Raw genomic sequence first — 23,636 nt, forward strand, 5'->3', positions numbered from 1 at the left:
TTGTAGCTGCCTGCCAACCTACTTCTAAGCTGGAGGTCTTGGGCAAGTTACTTGCCCTCTCTGTGTGCCTCTCTCCTCCCCTAGAAAATAGGAGTTAATAGTTCCTATCTCCCTGGACTTTTGCTTAATACAGGCGTTGAGCCCCTGCGGAAAGATCAGTGGATATTGTCTGGTATATAGTGGCAGCTTCCATGTTTGCACAGCTGGAGAAACGAGGGCCCAGAGCTGGTCACGTTCTGGCTGAAGGTCGCACAGCAAATGCACTGTCAGACCCCAGGGGTCCTTCTCACTTGTCTGAGGAAGTTTCCTCCGTTTAAATGAGAATTTCCTTTTCTGGCCCCTATGTTGTATTTCCCATGCTCTCAATTTGGCTCCAAGTCTCTCCCCCTTCTCTTAAGGGGGGCATAGTACCCGGCACACAGTAGGTGCTTGTTAATATTTAGTGAAGACAGGCTTGGAGGTGCGTCCCAGTGTGCAGGGTGTGACAGGGAGCACTGACGGGTGGGGGAGCGGGGAGAGCTCAGCATTTCTTTCTGCACCCTGGCTCTGCCCTCACGCGCCGCCGGCTGTTGGCTGCTTGAGAAATCTCATTTGGCCACTAAGCTGATTCATGGGCCGGGTTCCCCGCTGCTCCCTGAGCAGCTCTCTTGTCAATAACTGTTCTTTACAAGCTCCCTTGATTCGTTTTTGGGGTTGAAGACAAATTTTTAAAGCAGAGTTCAGCGCCCAGGCCATTCCAGAGGGGCTGTTAACTTAATGTCCTGCCTCGTTCCCTCCAAGCTTCCTGCCTCTTGATTCCTATGTGGGTCAGGACTCGCCATTTCCAGCAATTGCTTCTCTGGGTCCTAGCCTTAGAACAGGGAGGTGAAGAATGAAGAGAAAGGAACCCAAATGACAAGCCAGGGTGGCAGGCAGGGCTCGGGCTCTGCTGCTAGGGTGGCTGTGTGACTGTTGGCCGAGCGCTCCCTGTCTCTGGGTCCCCGTTTCCCTGTTTGTGAAAGCATGGATTCTGATAAACACCATGACATCGCTCCTGCGGTCGTCCCTGGAGCAGCCGGAACTCTGAGGCTCCTTTGGGAAGGAGATCTCCGTGTCAGTAGCATCTCATGGCTCATCCCTTCATCCTCACGTGGGGTGATGCAGCTGGCAAATTCTGCAGTGAATGCCACGGTGTCCACTGGCTCTCTGCTGCCCCTGCCTTTCTGCTGTAGCCTCCTCCTAAATGGTCCCCTTGCCCCTCCAACCCTTCCTTCCTTCACCCAGTGAGAGGGAAATGACCTGAACCTGAAGCCTAAGCCTGATTCCCCAGTCCATTTTGAACCTGTTGGCCTCCGCTCCTTGGCATATATGTTTTGTGTGTTTCTCCATCACCAGAGACCCATGGTCCAGGCACAGGGAAAGCACGTACAGAGACAAGGCAGCAAAAAAAAAAAAAAAAAAACAATGCCCCTGGGGTGTCGAATATGCAGCCTCTGGGCCCCCACACCCACGGTTCTCCCTTCCAGGAATGCCCTTGGCCTTGTTCTCAACAAACTAAGTTTGAGTATGTCTGCCCCTCCCTTCTTTGCATCCCGCCAACCCAGGGCAAAGCTCTATCATCAATCATCCCAGGCGACTGTGGTCAGATGACATGTTCATCGCCCCTGTAGGGCTGAGGCTCCTTGGGGACAAGCCCACGCTTTTGCCTCCTCTCTCCCTGGCAGGGCCCAGCACACAGTAGGAGCTTGATGTGTTAAATAAACGAATTGGACCCTCATTCCAGATTCCACACCAGTACCTCCCATGCAGACACACCCCAGCTGAGATGTTCCTCCTTCCTTGACACACACCTATGTCCTTCTTGTTTCTCCCTGAAACTGTGCGTGGATAAGTGGTGAAGTGGCAGAGTGGATGGGGATTAATGGAAATAAAAATGGGAAGCCATTGAAATGGAAAGCCATTCATAGCTTGCATCTGGACTTTAGTTACCAAATATTTGTTGAGCACTTGCCAATCCTGGGCACCATGGGTGAAAGAAACTGACAGAGAGCCCCCTCCCTGCTCCTCTAGGACCCTCTAGGAGGCCACCGTCAAGGCATATTGGAACAGCAGGTACCTGGTGTCCTGGACATTCCAGGAGCGCCCTCATGCCAAGCCCACCTATGGCTCTGCCCTACATGGCTTTCTGGCAGCTCCCGGCTTCCCTGCCGCTGAGCCACACCTGTTCTTTGTTGCCAGCACATCTGGGGCAGAGCTAGCCTTCTTTCAGGCTCATATATTACCTGAACACGAAGACCTGAATGTTGCAATCTCCGTTTACTGAACATCTCTGCTTGCCAGGATCTGTGCCCGCAGCTTTGTCTGCTGCTGGGCACCGTGCACAGCACTTTACAGACATGATCTCATCCAATCCTCATCCCAACCCCAAGGCTGCCCCTGTCGGTTGAGCAGAGGATCCTGGCTGGCAGTCTTCCTTTGGTCATGGGCAACAGCCGTTTGGGGCAGTTGCAAACACAGCGCTCGTCCTGCCCCTGATCCCTTCTGGGACAGATGCAACCAGCTGGAGCCACCTGTTCAGGGTGCTGAAGGCTGGCCAAGGCACCTTGGCTGGGCTCTTGCTCCCCCCAGGCTTCTGGTGGTCCCCAGGGCTGCGGCCTGCACTGGAGAGAGGTCTCACAGGGCCAAGGGAGGCCGTGAGTAGCTGCAGAGGGGCTCACCCAACAGCTGTGGAGGGGCTCACCCAACAGACATTGCTCTCTCCCATGTGGTTTTCTGACCCAGAGACCCCCAGATTGTCCCCATCAATCCCTGGAGAAGAGAGGCTTCCCTGGGAGAAGTTGATGGTGACAAGGTTGGTCACCCTCTGAAAGGTGGACTGAAGGCAGAGGAGGAAGCTGGTGTGAGCTCTGCTGTGCACACAGCCCTCTCACCTCTCTCCTTATTTTTCTGTCCCCCCTACCCCTCTCCTAGAGGAGGCATCTCTTTATAAGGGCACACTTCTGGGTCTAAGAGTCCTCCATCCCCGTGTGGACATCCCTCCAGCATCAGAGGATTTAAAGGGACCCGGATGTTGGAGAAGGAGGCGCAGAATCCCAGGCGGCTCAACCTGTTTCCATCTCACGTCATTTAGTGTGATCTCCATGTGTGTGTGTGTACACGTGCGCGTGTGCACGCACCTGCACGGCAAGGAAGGGACACAGAGCCAGCCACCGCGTGCTGTCTGTTCTCCGGGAGCTGTTGCCCCACCCCCAGTCTTGTTGCCTCCGTTTATTTAAGAAAAATCTGACACAGTGGTGGGTAGAATCCGAGAGAAGGGAGGCCGTGGGATGGGGTCAGGGAGCCGCGGTTCCCTTTGCCTTGCTCATCCCACAGTCCTTCCCAGCAGATGCCTGGTGCCCTCGCCCCCTCTCACGGGACGCTGCCCGGTGGGGGAGGCGGTGGCCACCCCTACAGAGAGGAAGGAGGGGGTGGGCGGAGCGGGAGTGGGGGCTAAGGCGTGGTGTTGATCTTGCTGAGGGGTGGGCCGGAGGCACCCAGGGCTCCTGGGCGCCCAGACCACAGTGCTCTGGGGTGGACCCAGGACTCCTCCCCCTGAGGGCCTGCCCACAGCCCTTGGGGGCAGAGGATGGAGTCCTGAGATCTCAGAGAGGGGTCTGGCTTGACCCCAGACTTCTCTATAGAGTCAGCTCCCAGATCCTAGGAAGGGACTTGATGGGGGGTGGGGGCACCCGGAAGCCAGCAGATGCTACAAACATTCCCTGCCTCCCCCCCTCCCCCCCCCCGCCCCCAAATGTTTTGTCCACAGCAAGATCCTCGGCAGGGCAGGCAGCCGCTGCCTCCCAACCCTGCAGGACAGAAATCCCTGAATAGTGGTTTGAGAAAAGTCTTTGTGCAGCTTGTAACACAAGGCTCCCCCCAGAACCCCTCCCCCTGAATGGGGGAAGCAGGAGACATGGGGGGAGGCGGGGCCCTCTCGGCCCAAACTTGACTTCCGTGCCCCAACTTGGGGCAGGGGGGTTGTCTAAGATGGGAGGAGGGTTGGAAAGGGGAGAAGGAGGGCTGGGATCGCTTTCCTCTTAGCCAGCTCCAGGAGGAAGGCGCCTCCACCTTTGGGGGCAGAGGAGGGGTAGGGGGAAGCGGGGAAGAAGAACCACCGTGAGGCGGGGGCGGCCTTCCCCACCCCGGAGGAGCAAAGCTGCAGGGGCCGGACTATAAAATCCACTCGCTCGCTCCGGCCCACATCACATGTGAGCAGGGTCCCGGCTGTGAATCACAGAGCCCACCCTGCCCTAGTCGGGCTGGGGGAATCGGGGCGGCACCTCTACGCAATCTCTTTGATTCTGCGCATGTAATTGTGCAGGTCAGGGGGCGGGGCGGGCCGCGTGGTGCCGGTCACATCCGGGCAGCCCCATCCCAGGTCCTCTTCGTCTTCCTCGTCCTCTTCGCCGGCGGGCACCGAGTCATAGGCCAGCTCCTCCGAGGGCAGCGTGGTGAAGGTGGTGAACTTGACCCGCTTGCGCTTGGAGGTGGGCGAGCTGGCGGGGTCCTCGGCCTGGTCCCGGGCCGAGCCGCCGGAGGAGCCGTCGCCCCGCCCGTGCACCTGACTTTGGACGCTGGTCTGCGAGCTGCCGCTGCTGTGGTGGTCACCGTGGCAGCAGGCGGGCACGGTCTCCATCGGGTTGCTGGCGGGCGGCGACAGCTCCCCCTGCACCCGCAGCGGCTGCCCGTTGCCCAGAAACACCCAGTGGTGAGAGTGGTCCATGCTGGTCTGGCCCTCGGGCGGAATGCGCTTGTGCCGGTAGCGCAGCACGAAGACAATGCAGTTGATGAGGAAGACAAGGATGGCCAGGCAGAAGACGCCCAGCAGCGCGTACATGCCGATCTCCAGGTCCGTCAGCCCCCGGGGCATCTGCAGGAAGCCGGTGGGCAGCGGCAGGAAGTCTTCCGTGGGTGGCACAGCCGGGCTGGCAGTGCCAGGGCCCGCGGCCTCGGGTCGGGGTCCCGCCGTGCCCGGCGGGCCAGCTCCCCGGGCCTCGTCCTCGCCCCCGCCGGGCCCTGGCTGGCTGGGGCCCGGGTAGTCGTAGGTGGGGTCCTCCTCGTCCCGCCCAAAGTGCACCCGCAGGCCCACGCGGGTCGTGGCCAGCACACTCTTGCGCTTGGTCTTCTGGCAGCTCTCGGCGATGGTGAGCTCTGCGCGGAGCAGCTCCCCGGCTCCCTCGGCTTCGGCCACCACCAGCGGAAAGGCCCGGTCCTGGGTCACCGTGGCCACGCGCTCGTCCAGACTGCTCACCAGCAGCCCGTAGTCCCGGGGGCTGTAGAGGGAGAGTGGGGCCGTGGTGCCATCGCTGTAGGAGAGCCAGAGGCTCAGGAGGGCTTCCTGGAGGTGGAGGAGCAGGAGAGGACAGGAGTCAGAGAACTCTTAGGGCTGGCTTCCCTGCTGAATCTTGAGCTCCCTGCTATTCCCAATGCTGGAACAGAGCCTGGTGGGTGACCAGTGCTGGGAACCATTGTTTGCATGGGAGTTCTCCTTTGGAGGTGGTGGAGAGGGCACACAGAATAGACTCGTACCTCCCCGAGAGTATCCTCGCCCATTTCACCCTTCTCCCCTGGATGAGTTGGTGGTAAATCCCACCTTGGGTCTAACTCGAATCCTCCTTCCTGCTCTAGGAGCCACACCCCACCCCCTGCCTGACTTTGGGATCACCCCCAGCAGACACATGGACATCGAGAACACGACATACTCAGCCTCAGCCTTGTCTTCTGTGTGTGACACCTCCTGAGAACTGACCTCCTGACCTCCTTGTGGATGGAGACGCAGGGCCCAGAGATAAGCCACTGGCCTGGGGTCACAAAGCAAGTTGAAGCCGAGAACTCCTGAGTCCTGACTTCTGGCTTGGTGCTCAATACCCACCTTTGCCCTCCCTGTGTCCCCACATGTAACTTTTCACCTTAGACCATGGCCAGTGTCCTGATATATCTGTGGGGAGGGGCAGCTGTAGTTGATTGGTGGGGGGCCATCCAGAGATGGGTGAGGGTAATTCCTGGGGGTGGAGGAAAAGTTAACGGGCCTTCTGAGAATCCAGGAGGGAACCCTCTGCTGGAATGCCTTGTGGTGGCAGATGCAGGAAGCGAGACCTTGGCCAGACTCCTATGCAGCTGGCAGGGTGATGGGGTGGGACAGGCTTGCTGGGCATGAAGAGTAAACGGATCTTCCATTATCAGAGCCCCAATCTGGGGGGACCTGCAGCCAGAGCCTGCAGGTTCTCCTTCCACACTCCAAGCCCCCAGGCTGGCCAGTTGGGCATCTGGTTACCTGCTTGAGGAAGCTGAGGGTCTGCTGGGCGGCAGCGGTGGCCAGGATGGTGTGGCTGCTCCCAGGGCTGGGTCTCAGGGAGAGGGCGAGGCTGGCCACCACCTGGGCCTGCAGCTGTGTGATGCTGACCTTCTCCTCCGTCACTGTCAGCAGCGTCTCCCCGAGCACGGACTCCGTCAGGGGGGACACCACCTGCAGCAGAGTGGGGTGAGAGTGGGTGAGAGCCAAGAAAGCAGGACGGCCCCCCCAGATCCCCAACCAGGGAGGAATCCACAACCAGGAGGGCCCAGAGGCAAAGTGAGGGTCAAGGGCTCACAGGAGCACAGATGAGAGGGGTAGGTTGAGTTTTAAAGAAAACAGCAGTCCTCCCCCCAACCCCCACATTGGTAAATAGCAATTGGTGGTCAGCCTCGATGTCAGGGAGACAAAAGGGAGTGGTGGGGACTGGGGCAAAAGGGAGAATTCCTGCACATGTCAAAAAGGCATCAGTACTGACTCTAGCTGATGAATGCCAGGTCAGAATGCAGACCCAGTGTGGCCAGATTCATACTTTCTAAAATCAGAAATTTACATTAATAAAAAAAAAAAAAGGGAAACCTCCCAATTTTTAAATGGTGGATCCATTGGTTTTTAAACCAAATATGTCTACAAGCATATTTCAGCTCATGAGTCACTATTTATAATCCTTTAGGTGGATGATATCTGCCCAGGCACCCAGTTATCAAGGAGGAAGGTCAAAGTTGAGTTCCTAGATCTCCACAATTCCCTTTCCTGGCCTCTGGGTTGGCTGAGCCCTCCCCCCGCCCCCACCCCCTCCTCACCCCCATCTACTCTCAGGGACCACACCGAGCCATGCGAGGTTGATGAGCCTGGGAGAGAGAACCTTCGCCAAGGTGAAGTTGACCTTGACCTTCGATGATGGAATTTCCAGCAAAAGGGCAGGTGGGGAAGCAAGTGTGTTTCGGCGGCTGTCTGGAGTTACTCCCTGAAGCTGAAGCCCCAGAAATCCTGTCTTGGGGATGTCGGTATCATGGTGTACTCCCTACCACATGCATACCTTGAAGGGAGTGGTGCCCGGCTCCAGCCCAGCCAGCGTGCTGCTGTCTACCATGCGTGCCACTCGGGGGTCACCCACCCGCATGAAGTCGCTGACCAGGTCGGTGACCTCCACCAGCCAGTCCGGGCCCAGCATGGTGACCACCTGGTCGGTGCCCTCCGATGACGTCGTGTGGAACTGTGTGAAGACCTGCAGGGTGGCATGCTGGTACTGCAAGGTGCAGCCGCGACTCGCGCTCTGCGGCCGCTCCTCCTCCTCGTCCTCATCCTCGCTTTCCCGGGCTGACCTGGGTGGGAGAAGCCGGAGATCAGGGCTCCCCACCTTGGCTTGGACCTGCACAGGTCCCACTCTCTCCATTGCCCTGCCGGCCCCTCCCTGGCTCCCGTGGGTAGAAGCCTGGGCTCATCCCTTCTGTCTCTGCCAAGCTTGAAGCCCAGAGTCTCAGGCTTTGCTATCCCAGATGGGTAGCTTCTTGACCCTCCCCATCCACCCCAGGTCCCTCTCCACCCCTGCTTGGCTGAATCCACACCTGTGACTAGCTGGCATCAAATATCAGCAAATGCTGCCTCTTTCTCAGCACTAAGCATGTGCTGGGGCCTGGGCTCAGCTCTAAATTGGAGCAAAGGCGATCCTTGCTCGAGTGCCAGCGGGCTTAGCTGCCTCCTGTCCTACAGCTGTGTGGCAGGCAGAATTTGGATGTTTAGTTGATGAGATTTCCAAGTGGCGTGTGGGAGGTGTGTCCTGGCTTCCTGTGACTGCTCACAGCGAAATGCAAGAGGAGAGGGATAAATGGAGGGAGGAACTGGCAAGCAAAAGGGAACCCGGACTTGACAATTGGGGAAATTCTCAAACTCTCCAGATTGCCAAAAAATGTGAAAATCAGGAGGTTCACCCAGGAAAGCAGGCTTTGGAGAGAGAGGAGGGTGTGGCTAGTGCTTCACAAGGATCAAACCACTGGAAAATTCATTCACATAGAGGGTTCTTTATGTTAACTAATTTAATCCTCACAGCAGTCCTCTGAGTTAAGTGTTAATGTGCCCATTTCAGAGATGAGGAAACTGAGGCACAGTAGCCTCAGGTTGCCCAGTTAGCAAATGGCAGAGTCAGGATTTCAATCCAGGCCATCTGGCTTCAGAATTCTGGTTAATTCTGACAACAAATGAGAGTCTGGCATGCTAACTAGTTATGAGACCCAGGTGGCCAGTGTTCAAACTTTGTAGGGTTAGGGTCCTCACTACTCAAAGCAGCTTCAGCATCACCCAGGAGCTGGCCTGAAATGCAGGCTTACAAGCCCTGTCCCAGGTTCACAGAATCAGAATCTGCATTTTAACAGCATCCTCAGGTAATTCATGTGCAAGTTTGAGAGGCTCTGGTCTACACCGCCTTGCTTTTCCAAATCTCTGCGGAATTGAGCTGAGCCCAACTCTCACTGTGCCACCTGCTTCTCTCCCCAGCCCCACCCCTCCCGCTCAGCTGCCTGCCATTCTGCCTCTCTTCTCTTCTCTGCTGGCTTGTCTCTCCAGCAGCGATGAGTGGGTGAGCGAGCATGCTGAGTACCCATGAGCCTGCCCCACAGATGGGCACACGTCCAGGTGTGTGAGCCTGGATCCCAGTGAGGGGGCCTAGTGTAAGTCACTGTGTACCTGGCTGACATACTCACAAGTGTGTCCCTATTGTGCCCAGGCTTGGGCACGCATGTACAGTTGTGGGTATGCCTGTGGTGGTGTTTCTACTCCATTCTGTCTTCTCCTTGACTGCTACTGGGCCAACTCCTTTTTCACTTATCCTTTAAAACATAGCTCCAGAGTCACCTCTTCCAGGAAGCCTGCTTTGATTTCTCCTGGAGGAAGAGGTGGCTTTCTCCTTTGTGCCATTTGATTCTCTGCACTCGGGGCTTCCCCCATCCACTGCTCAGCAGCATATATATGACGGCTTCCCTGATGGACCCAGAGCTTGGCTGGGTCAGGCTCTGGCCACACTGACCCCATCCCCGCCTCAGAGCCTGGCACACAGTAGCTGCTCCATAAAAGTTTGTTGATTGCATAACCGACCTGCAGACTGTGTACACCTAGGATCATAACACACACATGCAGATGAGTCTCCCCAACATCCGTGGTGTGTGGTGGGGCTGTACCTTCGGTCGGGAAGGATAGGAACCCTCCAGCCCTTAACTTGGCTGAGGCGGGCATCCGAGAGCTCGATGTGCAGGGGCAGCTTGGGCACCCAGACGGTCATTTCCAGGGGGGCGTTGAGGACGTCGTAGCGAAAGGTGACCCTGGCGTTCATGGATCCGCGGGATTCCTTTCCGCTAACAAACACATAGTCACAGCTACTGGATACCTGGGGGGTGGGGGGTGGGGAGAGAGCTTGGTTGGCCTATTTTGCCCTACAGGTCATCCTAGGGGCAGAGCAGGGGAAGGACTTCAGTCTAACCAGGAAAGTCAGCCAGAAGCCCATTGGATAGAGAAAGTGCCAGTCACAAGAGGCTGAAGGGGCGGGACCGGGAGGGAAAAGGCTCCTAATTTAGCTCCTCTGGGAAGAAGTGAAGTGAAGTCGATCAGTCTTGTCCAACTCTTTGCGACCCCATGGACTGTAGCCCACCAGGCTCCTCCATCCATGGAATTTTCCAGGCAAGAGTACTGGAGTGGGTTGCCATTTCCTTCTCCTCTGGGAGGAGGTGTCAGCTTTCCTTGTCTCCAGAGATCATCTCTTAGTGGCTCCTGTGGGAGGTTTTTTGCTCCCTGGCAAGAAGTCAATGTGCCATTCCTTTGAAAGGGGCTGCTTCTGATGTGCCAGGCCACACCGAGGGCAAGTCTGCAGGCTGAGGGTCCCCTGCACTGGCTCCCCTCCCCAGCATGACCGCCTGGGCTCTGGAGTAGGTGTCTGATGGCAGAGGAGTGGCCTGTCCTGAGCAGGACACTGGGGTGTGACTAGGTGGGGAGGAGGTCATGGAGGAGAGGGTGGCGGAGGGGCAGGCCAACGGCTCCTCCAAGGTGCCTCTGGCCCCAAGGCTCCGGGCAGATGGGCCAGCTGGTTAATTTCAGGAGGGGGCTGTTCCAGCCAGAGGTGGAGGTGAGGGAAAGAGAGAGGGAATTTCAGGACCAGAGAACCCTAAGCACAGACAGGTGGATGACTGCCACCAATGGGAGGAGCTTTTTTGCAAATGCATGCCCACCGGGACACCACCTTGCATTCTTAGAGGTTCCCCGGTGAGCATATGCTCACTGAACACATCTTGGCGGAGAGCTGTGCCCACTCACCGAGGTGTCCGTGCTAGTACTTCAGGGTAGATGCAATTGGTGTATGTGGAAGTGCCCATGTATACACCTGGCACGCCTGGAGAGAATCCTGCGTGCAATGTAATTAGGTGCTTCAACCTGTGCACACCCAGGGGTGTCCATCCCTGCATTTGGAGGAGGGTGTATCAGGCAGCCTGTAGGCTGATGACACCCCGAAGGCTCTGGTGGGGGGTGGTGAGGAGGGGGCTGGGATGGCGGCTCATCTGTAGAGAAGAGCCCCTGACGGTCCCAAGCTCCTCCAGGCTCTCTTAGTCATCTGGCAGTGGGTGGTGGGTGAAGGGGCGTGGGATGGCGACCCCGCCAGAAATGCTCATTTCCCACTTTGGAAGGCAGAGAATCCCAGCTGAAGGCTGGCAGATCCCATTTAGAATATTGGCAAACTCCAGAAAGAACCTGAGCATATTTCGCTGAGAATGGAAACTAATTCCATTTAGAATCTTTGCTAATTCCCTTTGGTGTCTAAGCCACAGTGACTCTTCTGGTCCACTCTGGGGTGGGGCTGGGGGAGTCTGGGTGGCAAAGGAAGGTGCTGGGTGAGGGCTCTTGGGGGCAGGCCCACTTCTCCCCATCCTAGCCTTCCAGCAGTGGAGAGCCCCACGGGCCTGGGCAAGGCTTCTGGTCCTCAGGAGGCTGTGGGCGTGTGGTACCAAGCCATCTGCTCTGGCTCACTCTGGGGACATTATTCCTGAATGTGGGGGAAGGAGGAGGTGAGTCTCGGGCACCCCCATTCCTGGAGGGATCTAGTGTAGAGCGTGGAGAGAGACAGCAAACATTCCCAGGGAGGGAGAAGGAAACTCATATCCCCGGTGCCCCCGCTGAAGGATTTGCAGGAACAGAGACAGATCCTGCTGTCTGACCATTCGATTTTGACACCAGCTGGCAGCTGCATAGCAAGCAGCTCGCCCACTTCCAGGTACCAGAGCTGGATGCCTCTCGCATCACTGCCTGCTCCGCTGCCTTCTCCCCACATCTCACCTCTGGCCACTGTCTAAAGCCAGGGGAAATCTGAAGGCCTTCCGGGGGGAGATGGCAAACTGGGTGGGATGGCCTTCACTGACCATCCATGGCCACCATCCATGGAGGATGTTCGGCCCAGATGGGGTCCCTGGGGAGGAGCTCAGGGAGAGCTCTTCGGGAGTTGGAGGGATTGCAGTGGGTGTTCCCAGAGTGGGTCCTTTCATAACAACCTTCACTCCTGGCCTAACTAATGAGCTGCTGCTTCTTCATTTTAAAAATATTTGTAATATTTATTTTTTAAATAATTTTTAATAATATTAAATCTAGTATTTAATATTTACATTTAAATAATATTAAATTTTATTTATTTTTAAGTTTATATTTATTTATTTATTTTTTTAATTTTATTTTATTTTTAAACTTTACATAATTGTATTAGTTTTGCCAAACATCAAAATGAATCCACCACAGGTATACATGTGTTCCCCATCCTGAACCCTCCGCCCTCCTCCCTCCCCATACCATCCCTCTGGGTCGTCCCAGTGCACCAGCCCCAAGCATCCAGTATCGTGCATCGAACCTGGACTGGCATCTCGTTTCATACATGATATTTTACATGTTTAAATGCCATTCTCCCAAATCTTCCCACCCTCTCCCTCTCCCACAGAATCCATAAGACTGTTCTATACATCAGTGTCTCTTTTGCTGTCTTGTACACAGGGTTATTGTTACCATCTTTCTAAATTCCATATATATGCGTTAGTATACTGTATTGGTGTTTTTCCTTCTGGCTTACTTCACTCTGTATAATAGGCTCCAGTTTCATCCACCTCATTAGAACTGATTCAAATGTATTCTTTTTAATGGCTGAGAAATACTCCATTGTGTATATGTACCATAGCTTTCTTATCCATTAAATAAAATATTTTAAATAAATATTTAACAACATTATTAAATGTTTTAATATTTATTTGTCCGCATCGAGTCTTAGCTGCTGTGTGCAGGCTTCTCTAGTTGCTATTCGTGGGCATAGCTGCCCCACAGCATATGGGATCTTAGTTCCCCACCCAGGGATCAAACCCACGTCCCCTGCATTGCAAAGCGGATTCTTAACCAATGGACTACCAGGGAAGTCTCCTAACTCATGTTCTTCTGGAGGCTTCCACCCTGGGCTGGATCTCCATCTGTTCACCAGCCCCCAGGTTTAGGGCCTGTCTCTGAGTACCCCCAGGACCCCCTCCCCTATTGCCTTACCCAATGTTTGCCAGATAGCAGGGGTCCATAGCGACTTGGGGATTGAATTCAAGTTGTCAACGCTGCCGTTTCCCATCAGCCTGCCAGAAGGGCTCTTCTAGGGCCTCCCCTTGCTCAGGCTGGACGTGGGATGCTCTTCCTCCCCCATCCCCTACCACTTCCCTCCTCTTGTCTACCAAGGGAGCCTGTCTCAGATGTGAATTGCCCTCTAGATTGGTGTCCTACTCCCCCTGAAGGTCTGAGGCCCTTCTCCCAGGGCCCCCACCTCCAGGAAGCCCACCTTGATGATGTCCTCATTGTCAGATTCGCATTCCACCAGGGCGGAGACGTCTAGGACAAGGCCGGTCACCTCGATGGCGATGACCTTGACGGGGATGGCCACTGTCCGGCCCGTCAGGATGGCAGTGTTGATGATCTCTGTGTCCTGCAGGGAGGAGAGGAGGGTGGGCTCTGTGAGTTGCCTGAGGCCCCCTGCTCCCCCAGGACCACCAGCCAAGGCCCCCAGCTCCTGGCTGCCCCAACCCCACAGATGGATGTCCTTCTTGGAAGGACACCGGTACACATGCACAGACAGATGCATCTACCCAGCCTCATGTGTCTTCTCTGATGCTCTGCTCATGTGGACTCCCATGGGTGCCTTCAGGGTCTACCCCATTCTGCTGCCAGAAAACAATGCTTCCCTAATCCCGCACCATCTTTTCAACATCTTTGATGCTCGTCCAGGCTCAGAAGAACATCCAGCACATTTGCCTGGCTCTTCCACGTTCCCCTAGGCTGGCTCCACTTCCTCCTGGCCATTCCAGATGCCCCTGGGCTGGTCCCAGACAATCATTCCAGTGCACTCTCCCTAAAACCCATTGCTTCTTTGAATAAACTATTCCCTTTCCCATCACTGCACATTTGTGCACAAGATCCCCTGCCTAGAGCACCCTCATAATCTTCGCTGTGTGAGTTCTTCCTCCATGAGTCCTTCAAGGCTCCATTGTATGCTCACCTCCTCCAAGAAGCCCCCCATGGTGACATCTCTCACCTCCGTGCCCCTCAGCAGTCACTGTCCCATTCCAGCACCAGGCACAGAGTTTGCCTGCCTTCTGCGAGGGAAACTCACCATGGCCAGGGGCAGGATGGCCTGCACATCCCGCTGGATGACCGTCAGCTCAGTCACGGCCCTCTCCAGGTCCGGCAGGGCTCCATGGCCCCGGTAGTCAATGTGCCACATGATCCTGCGCTTGACTGACTGGCTGGTGAAATTCTCCATCTCAAAGTCCAGCTGCAGAATCTCCAGGGGCCCCTGGCCCTCCCTGCATGGTGGGGGAAGGGGCGAGAGCCCAGGAAGAAGGGCTGGGAGCAGCTCAGGGGCTCCAAAACCTTTGCTGGGGACTCTATCCCTCCTCAACGGCCCGCCCCGGGGCTCTTTGAGCCCTCCCCAGCCTGGGGAGTCCCTAGAAACTAAGCCCCAGCCCTTCTGCCGGCTTGGCCTCCTCCATCAAGACTTCCCCTCACACTCCCCCGTGGTGTCCTGCAAAAAGGTGGACAGAGGAGCCACCCCGGCTCACCAGGGGGGCAGCGGTGTGCCCTGGGCCCAGGACACATCCACGGTGGCTGTTGAATGCTTGGCCCCGGTCAGCAGCTCCGAGGTCACGTGCCATTGACCACTCCGTGACTTGGTTCCTAGAAGGGTCACACCCTTCTTGGCCTTCACCCTGGGACAAAGCAGGAAGAAGAGGGAGAGGGTCAGCCTGGGGTCCCAAGGCTGCCCACCTGGCTACCATGCTTAGGCTGCAGCTGGGAGAAGGGGGAGCGGCTGAGTAAGTTACCCCAAGTTCTAGACTCAAAGCTTGAAACTAATCTGGGGACTCTGGTATCACATAGCTGCAACCTCTGCCCTCAGTGGAAGCTGTAGTCCCTTCTATTATATCTCTACCAGGTCTTGCCATACCTCCATTTGCATACCTTAGTGACAGGGGACTCACTACTTCGGCACACATCACATTGCATTTTCAGAAAGTCCCTGAAAGGAGAAGCCTCTTCCCTATAATTAGCTGAAATAGAACAGTCATGGGCTCTGTCGGGGCAAGAGAGAGCAATTCTCCACCCGAATAGACACCTGGGGAGGTGAGCAGGTATTCTCCGAATCTTCTTTTCTTCAGGCCTAAAAGCTTCAGGGCCTCCAACTGTCAATTTTGGCCATAGTTTCAAGTCGCCCATAGCCTAGTCACCCTCCTCTGGACACTCGGAGATATATCTAAAGTGTAGTGTCTTCAGCGGTGCTCTAATTAACACTAACTAAAGCAAAACGATTATCACCTCCCTAATTCTACACCGGAGAAGGCAATGGCACCCCACTCCAGTACTCTTGCCTGGAAAATCCCATGGATGGAGGAGCCTGGTAGGCTGCAGTCCACGGGGTCTCGAAGAGTTGGACACGACTGAGCGACTTCACTCTCGCTTTTCACTTTCATGCATTGGAGAAGGAAATGGCAACCCACTCCAGTGTTCTTGCCTGGAGAATCCCAGGGACGGTGGAGCCTGGTGGGCTTCCGTCTGTGGGGTCGCACAGAGTCGGGCATGACTGAAGCGACTTAGTAGTAATTCTACACTCTCTACTCCCATTAATGTAGCCTGAGATCTCTGAGGACTGATTTAACTCACATTCACATTCAGGTATTAATCACTGAATTAGGTATCACCCTGGGCATGGCAACCCACTCCAGTACTCCTGCCTAGAGAATCCCATGGACAGAGGAGCCTGGCTGGCTGCAGTCCATAGGATCGCACAGTGTCGGATGCGACTAAAGTAGCTAAGCAGCAGCTCTCCAGGAATATCTGTACTTCAGGGTAAGACATTCAGGAGAGAAGGCAATACTTGAAGAAGCTGGAGGTTAATGGTACTGTTTCGGGCCCCATGTATCGTGTGCTTGGGTTGGTGGGGAGCATTTTGGTGGGGCTTTTCTTATATCCTCAGAATCACTCAGTAAGGCTCAAACCATGGATTCTGCTTGTGAGACATCATTATATTTTGTGGGGATGTGATATGATTGAAGGCAATTCTGAATCTGTGAACTGTATCATTCTCAGGGTGTAGAAAAAGCTGGGACTCCCCCCAACTTTTCTCCTAACCCCAGGATTAACCAAATGTCCTGACACATGGACACTCTCCTGTTCCTATTTTGGCTTGCAGTCAAGGGGCTGCTCTCAGATGTCCATGTCTCCTCTTTGGCCTCAGTCTCATTATTTGTAAAATGGGGGAGCTGCACCCATTAACGTCTAAGGGCCCTTCCAGCCCCAGTTCTATCATTTTGGATGTCCTTGCTTGTGAAAATAGATATTTCCTCTCTACCATGACACTAAAGAAAGCTGAGCGCTGAAGAATTGATGCTTTTGAACCATGGTGTTGGGGAAGACTCTTGAGAGTCCCTTGGACTGCAAGGAGATCAAACCAGTCAATCATTCTAAAGGAAATCAGTCCTGAATATTCATTGAAAGGGCTGATGCTAAAGCTGAAGCTCCAATACTTTGGCCACCTGATGTGAAGAACTGACTCATTGGAAAAGATCTTGATGCTGGGGAAGATTGAAGGCAGGAGGAGAAGGGGACGACAGAGGATGAGATGGCTGGATGGCATCACCGACTCAATGGACATGAGTTTGAGCAAGCTCCAGGAGTTGGTGATGGACAGGGAGGCCTAGTGTGCTGAAGTCCATGGGGTCACAAAGAGTCAGACACGACTGAGTGACAGAACTGACCAACCATGACCCTATGTCTGTGAGATAGGGAGGTCAGAGCTGCTATTTTGTGGCCATGAGGCAGAAGAGAACACTGAGGCTCATCAGTGAGTTGTCTTTCTGAAGTTGCTAAGTGATAACAGGAAGAACTGAGACTAGGATATTGGAGGAGCAGGTCTGGGCGCGCCCCCTACAAGGTTTTCAGGTGTACATCAGATCTTGGGAGGAAGCCAGCCAGCTCCCGCCCAACCCTCCCCCCTCTACCAGGCCCCACACCCCACCTCCCAGCCATAGCCCCCTACCTGAGAGTGAAGTGCTCCAGGCTGGGGCTGGAGGGAGAGGAGGAGTTGGGGGCCAGGTAGAGCACGATGCTGAGCACCTCCCCCGGCTTGAGGGGCCGGTCTGGCAGGCGGATCATCAGGTTGCTGTCCAGCCTGTGCTCCTGCAGGGTCCTCCTGGGGGGCGGGCGGAACAGGCTGATGCTTCCGATGCGTAGCAGCGGGTGCTGGGTGGGGCTCTCGGCCCGGGCCCCGACTCCGGGTCCGGCACCCCGTCGGGTCCCCCCACACCCACCCGACGCATCGGGGGCATGAAGTGTGTAGTAGAGCTCGGCTTGCTGACTCTCCCCGGTCGCCTCGGGTTCCAGCCCATCCGGAGACTTGCGGCGGGCGCTGGGCGGCGCGGCCGGAGCCGGGGGCCCGAACCAGGCCAGGGGCAGCTCGGCCCGCACGAGACAAGTGGCCAGACCCCCGCTGAGGCGGCAGGAGCTCTTGACCTCCCGGGCGTCGCGGAAGGCGTGCAGGCGGACGCAGGGCAGTCGCTCCGTGACGCCGAAGTCATCCCAGTCGCGGCCGGCCACGTAGAACAGCACCTGGGCCACGGGCTGCGAGGCGGGCACGCGGGAGTGGACGATGAAGGCGCGCACCTTCCAGCTGACCGTCAGGCGCTCGGGGATGTCCAGAGTGCTGGACGGCTGCAGCAGCTCCCGGGCCACTACCTGGCTGGTGCTGAAGGGCCCCAGGGAGACGTTGAGGACGGGCAGCTCCTTGGTCTGGAACACCACGAAGGGCTCGGAGCGCTGCAGGGAGCCATTGGCCACCGTGGGCGGTGGGGGCCGCGCCTCGCGCAGGAAGAAGGCCAGTCGCGTGTGCGACAGGCGGTAGCTGATCGGCAGCACCGGGCTGGCCTGCGGCCCTGGCGGACTGGGGCTGGCCGGGTGGGAGCGGCCAGAGGCTGGGGACAGACAGAAGAAAGACCCCAGAGTGGTCAGGAGAGGGGGCTCTCGGACCCCAGGGCAGCCCAGCCTCTCACCTTGACAGAGGGCTGGCCACTCCCTGCCAGACCATGCTCTCCATCCTTGTGGCTCCAAGCCTGGCCCCACCTTAACTGGTGTGTTAATTGCCCTCTTTGCTGATTGCTTCATCCCGGAGGTAAGGGTAAAGCTAATCCCTGTACAAAGCACTGGGAAGCTTTAAAGAGGCTTTTTCCTCCCGCATCCTCATTTGTAAAATGACTATAAAAATTGTTTCTGCCTCCAAGTGCTCTTGTGAGGACTTACCAAAGTCATGTGTGTAGAGTGCCCAGAGCAGAGTGTGGTGCTGAGGCAGTAAGTTTTCTCTTACTGTTATTAATGGTACAGTGCAATACATATTACCGGCTTTCCCAGTGGCTCAGCGGTAAAGAATCTGCCTGCAGTGCAGGAGCCTAAGGAAATGTGGGTTCGATTCCTGGGTCAGGAAGATCCCCTGGAGGAGGGCATGGCAACCCAATCCAGTATTCTTGGCCTGGAGAATCCCATGGACAGAGGAGCCAGGTGGGCCACAGTCCACAGGGTCGCAAAAAGTCAGACATGACTGAAGTCACTTAGCACGCACACGCAGTACATATTTAATGGTTTAAAATTGTTTATTAAAATCAAATGATTATTTGTGTATTATTATGACGGGCAGTGACTTATTTGATCCTCCAATTAAGCCTTTGAACCAAGTATTATTATGATCTCCATTGATTCAACCAGTTTTCTATCAGCAAGTTCTCTTCGTTGAGGGCCTATACTTATCCAATACTTATCTCTTAAAAATGAAGGGGCTGGAAGCCTAAATAACTTACCCAAGTCCACATGAGTGAAAGGGGCCAGCAGTAGGATTCGAACCCGGGGCTACCTGGCTTTCAGACCCAAGCCTTTATGGCTCCAGCTGCCTCAGGTGGTGCAGGGTCCCCAGCGATTCCATATGCTCCCCCCCAACTCCCTTTATGCTTACATGAATGCTCAGTTGCTAAGTCGTGTCTGACTCTTTTGTGACCCCATGTACTATAGTCCCCCAGGCTCCTCTGTCCATGGGATTTTTCTAGGCAAGAATCCATGAGTGGATTACCGTTTCTTTCTCCAGGGGATCTTCCCAACCCAGGGATCGAATCCACAACTCCTGCTTTGCAGGTGGATTCTTCACCACTGAACCACCTGGGAAGCCCTACCAGCCCACAGATACACACAGGGAAGTGGATCGCCACTCCCCAAACCCACACGTGGGCCTTGGGGTTTTGGGCTTGACTTCCCCCTCCTCTTGGCCCCTCTCCCCATCCTCACAGGATTGCGCCAGGTTCTAGCAACTCCACCCCTTGGTGCTCCGTTTCTGGGTTTGAAAGCCAGGTGGGCGCAGGTTCAAATCCTACTGCTGGCCCCCTCCCCAGGTTCCTGCTCCAGCTGTGGCTTCACTCTTGTTGTTATGACAACATAACAGAATCTAACTGGGTCTGTCCTCTCTCCAGTTCTTCTCTCATCCCCTCCCTGCATCGCAGCCAGAGGGATTTGTTTCCCCCAGACACCAATGCTTGGCTCCTCATTCCCAGCTCAGCACCTGTTTGACACTGTCAGGGGGCAAGAAGGACCGATGTGGGGAGGTCTGAGGTTTGAGAATCGGTTCTGGATCTTCCGATGGACCTCTGAGCTGTGTTCTTCACTTTTGATGTTGTGTTGTCATTTGTTTTTGAGAATCAAGAAATTCCCCTATAATTCATGCAACACAATGCAAACGTGTATACTGTTAAAGACTCTCTTCTTTCTTCTAACAGAATAAAATTCAAGCTCACCTTGCGCCTGAGCATGGCATTCAGGGTCCTCTAACAGGGGGCTCTAGGCTTCCCATTCCCCAGCATTCCTCTTCCTAAGCCCCTGCTGCTAGCATAACGAAACAACTTCTGGTTAGTGCTTGCTGATGCTGCCTTCCCTGGAGAAAGGCATGGCAACCCATGCCAGTAGTCTTGCCTGGAGCATCCCTTGGACAGGGGAGTCTGGCAGGCTACAGTCCATAGGGTTGCACAGAGCTGGACACGACTGAAGCGACTTGGCATGATGCTGCCTTATCGCACCTCCTATGCTCATGCTGTGCTCTCTGCATTGGATTCTCTCCTATCTGCCCACATCCAAATCCAAACCTTCCTCCAAGGCCCTGCTCGAATGGCGCCTCCTCCACGAAGCCCTCCAAGAAATGACTTCTACTCCTGGGAATTTCTTCAGAGTTCTGCCCTTCTCTGTGGGGACCTCTCATCCTGCCTGGCGGGACAATTATCTATGAGGCCTTGCACTCAGCAAGCCTTTAACAAATCATGATTGATTGACACTGAGTGATTCACAGAGACCTCGAGCCCAAGGAGGAGACTCCCAATTGATTACACGGCGGTTACTGCCACATATGCATATTATTATTTTACTACCATCAATGAAACCTTGACAGTTCCACAGACATTCACACCCAATTCCTCATAAACCCAACGAACTAAAAATTCTCTGCTCTTGAAGTTCTGATGTCCGTGTCTGATTTTTTATTTAAACCTGTGGTTTAATTTTCTAATTTAACAAATGAGGCAATGAGCTAGGGGCATGACAAAGACCCTGGGTCAAATGTCCTAAGAGGAGTGGAACCTGGTGTCTGTGACCCTTTAGGGCCCCTCCCAAGCAGCCCTTCCCATTACCTGGGGAAACCTCTGGTCCCTGGTCCTCTGGACAGCCTGTACTTTAATCATCAGACTGCTCCCTCCGTTTCCAAGAGAACTCTGTTCTCAGGCCACCCTTCCCCACTAGACACTCTGCAGTGCTGCAAAGTAAGCCAGTTTTCAGTGATGGGGTGGAGGTGGGGGCCGGGTCCCAGATGAGGATGGGAAGGTGTCTGGAGAGACGACAGAGACTTCCTGGCTGGTGCCTGGAATCCCTGCCCCATGGTTACCACTGGAGTCTCTGAGAAGGTGTGTGTGTGGAGGGGCTGGTCCCAGGCACACAGGTGGGATCTGGGATGGTGACCTGGGCCAGGGCACACAGCCAACCAACTGCTTTGGAAGTAGCAGGAAGCAGGCAAACAGAAGCTTCGAGACTCAAATTCAAGGCTTATCCTTGCCACACTCAAACAGCAACTTGCTTCCCATTTTGAGCCTCAGTTTCCATCTCTAAAATCGAGGTGGTAACATCAGGCCCCTCATGGAGATGTTGAGGGGAGCTGAAAGACCAAAGGTGGGGGCACTGCTACACGTGATGGGATGTCCAGGGCCTGTGGGTACTGAGCCGAGATGGGGAGAGGCCACCGTGCCCGTCCTGCGGGGGTGGAGCAGGGCAGCGGCTGTCAGGACTGTGCTCAGGCTGGGTGGACAGGGCGGGGACATGGATGTCAGAACCACCGGCCCCACCTCGCTTATCATCCCCAGGAGACCCCAAAGGCTGCTAAGTGGCACTTAATCCCCTTTGAGCCGCTCACCGTCCCAACCTGAGGGCTGGCCATCTGGACCCCCCCAGAGGCACAGTTGGGGTGGGACCGTCAGACGGGCAGCAGACGCGGAGGGGCGTGGAGGAAGGGGTTGGAAAAACATGCCTGCCTGCCCTCCTCCACCCTCAACAGATTTTAGCTGGACGAATGCAGTTCTCTGAATGAACCTCTCAGCACCAACTGGGAAAGCACAGGCTAATGAGAGCACCCTCAATGGGGCTTCCAGGGGAGACCTGATGGCCAGCGGGCAGAGGGTTGCTGGCCCTAGGCTTGGGACTCCTGACCCTTCCCAGCAACCTTGCAGATAAGGAGACTGTGCTTCTGAAACGGGAAGCAACTTATCTTAAGAAACCAACTAGCATTTAGAAAAGGGAGCCAGGAAAGAAGATAGTGTGCGGGTACCACAGTTTTTGTACTGATGGCATCACGACACACAAACACTGCCCCCCCATCACTACCATGAATCATTCTATCTTCTGGGGCCCTGAGGACCTTCTGTGGGCTGAGCGGGGATGGAGGTGTCCCCGAGACCCCCGCGCTTATCTCTGCTCTCCGGCTCACTAACTCTGGAGCCTAAAGGAAGTGGCTTGATCTCTCTGGGCCTCAGTTTCCCCAGGGAGGTGGAGAAGGCCCTGGAAGCAGTCTGGTGGGGCTGCGGGGAGGAAGGGGAGACTGGTGGAGCTGCCAACAGATCAAGGTTTCAGGGACACGGTGTGTGAATGTGTGTGCACGTGTGCATGTGCAGAGGTGCACGCTGGCCTCCACCTCGAGCTAGGTCCTGAGGTGGGGAAGGGGTCCTGCAGGGGTGGATGTGCCGGCCTGGATTCACCCTGCCTTGGAAACAACTCAACTCCCTCCAGTCTAGTGGGAAGCATACACACACACACACACACACACACACACACACTCGTGCTCACATAGAGCCGGGCACACACCTGTCTGTCAAGCCCCACAGCAGGCACCCCTTGACAGGTGGTTCTGAGCCCTTGCTGCCCCAGCTCTCATCGGTTCCGCTTGACTTGCCAAACCCCAAACTCCACCTGCTGACTTCTGATTCAGCTCGGCTTGCCCTGTGGACCAGACAGCATTGTCTTCCTGTAAGTGGCCTCCCCTCCCCGAGGAGCATCACTTGGATTGTCCCCTGCCCACCCCACCATCCACATAGCCTTGGGCCTGCGGAATCATATGGGTCTGCTCCCGACCCCGTTGCTGTTTCCCTAGGAAGGCGGTTCTCCCTGTCTCATCATATCTCATGATCGGCATTATGGGCTGAGTTGTGCCCCCTCCAAGTCCCAACCCCCGGCACCTCGAAATGTGACGGTGTTTGGAGATGGCGATCTTTGAAAGAGGTGATTAAATTAAAATGAGGTCATACGGATGGGCCCTAATCCAGCAGAACCGGTGCCCTTAAAGGAGGAGATTAAGACACAGACACACATGAGGTGAAGACCCACGGAGAAGGCGGACATCTACGGGCCACAGCGCGAGGCCTCAGAAGGAACCCACCCTGCCATCACCTTGATCCCAGACTTCCAGCCTCCCAAACTGCAAGGACATAAGTTCCTGATGCTTTGCCACCCTATTCTGGCAGCCCAAGCAGGTTAATGATAGGAGGGATGGGCTATTTCCGCCCCTCACATTCTCAGTTTCCCCAGTGAGATGTGGACACACAGTAAGGGGGTGGAGGAGGAAGACAGGCTGGAACCATGCAACTTTTTTTCTTGGCCGCTCGGCGTGTGTTCCCCAACCAGGGATCGAACCTGCAGCCCTTGTGTTGGAACTGTGGAGTCTTAACCACCGGACCACCAGGGAAATCCCTGGAATCATGCAGCTTTTGTCTTCGGTGATAATAAAGGTACATTCCCAGCCCCCTCCCCTGACTGTGCCTGGCCTGGGACCCTTCCCAGCTGAACTGAAATCACTCCTTCCTCCCGCAGCCCTGGGAGGGTGCATCCAGGTCTTTACCATTTGGGGACTATGGATGGGGCTTCCCTGTTGGCTCAGACAGTAACTAGGATGGGGTGTCTGTGAATGTAAGAGGTCTGAACTCCCATCCCCAACCTCCATCAATCTCCCGCCCCCTCCCCTGGGCTCTGAACCTGCCCAGGCTTGGGGACCCTTGGGAGCACCATCCTTGAGGCCGCTTCCGGACGATGCCCAGCTGGGAGGCAGCAGGCTTCATCCTTCCCCTCTTGTTCCAGAAAGAGACTAAGGCATCACTGGAGTGAGAAAGACACTGGACCCGCCAGCACTGAAGAGAAGATTTGCACAGGGTGTGGGGGGTGGGGTAGTGAGGAC

The 23,636-nt window shown here is 55.5% G+C and overlaps 1 protein-coding gene across 1 annotated transcript in view; it reads right to left on the reverse strand.

Annotated features, from left to right (window-relative positions):
• Window positions 1-2,276: 2,276 nt before the first annotated feature.
• TMEM132E (transmembrane protein 132E) overlaps window positions 2,277-23,636 on the reverse strand; it is a 63,192-nt gene continuing 41,832 nt past the window's right edge. The window contains exons 2-9 of the mRNA XM_024980650.2: window positions 16,887-17,817; window positions 14,416-14,562; window positions 13,968-14,160; window positions 13,140-13,283; window positions 9,484-9,689; window positions 7,350-7,635; window positions 6,293-6,484; window positions 2,277-5,356 (exon numbers count right to left, since the gene is read on the reverse strand). Coding sequence (XP_024836418.1) covers window positions 4,301-5,356; window positions 6,293-6,484; window positions 7,350-7,635; window positions 9,484-9,689; window positions 13,140-13,283; window positions 13,968-14,160; window positions 14,416-14,562; window positions 16,887-17,817 — 3,155 coding nt within the window. The 3' untranslated portion in view covers window positions 2,277-4,300. The remainder of the gene's footprint in view (window positions 5,357-6,292; window positions 6,485-7,349; window positions 7,636-9,483; window positions 9,690-13,139; window positions 13,284-13,967; window positions 14,161-14,415; window positions 14,563-16,886; window positions 17,818-23,636) is intronic.

The sequence above is a fragment of the Bos taurus genome, chromosome 19 (genome assembly GCF_002263795.3).
Source record: "Bos taurus isolate L1 Dominette 01449 registration number 42190680 breed Hereford chromosome 19, ARS-UCD2.0, whole genome shotgun sequence".
Classification (NCBI taxonomy): domain Eukaryota; kingdom Metazoa; phylum Chordata; class Mammalia; order Artiodactyla; family Bovidae; genus Bos; species Bos taurus.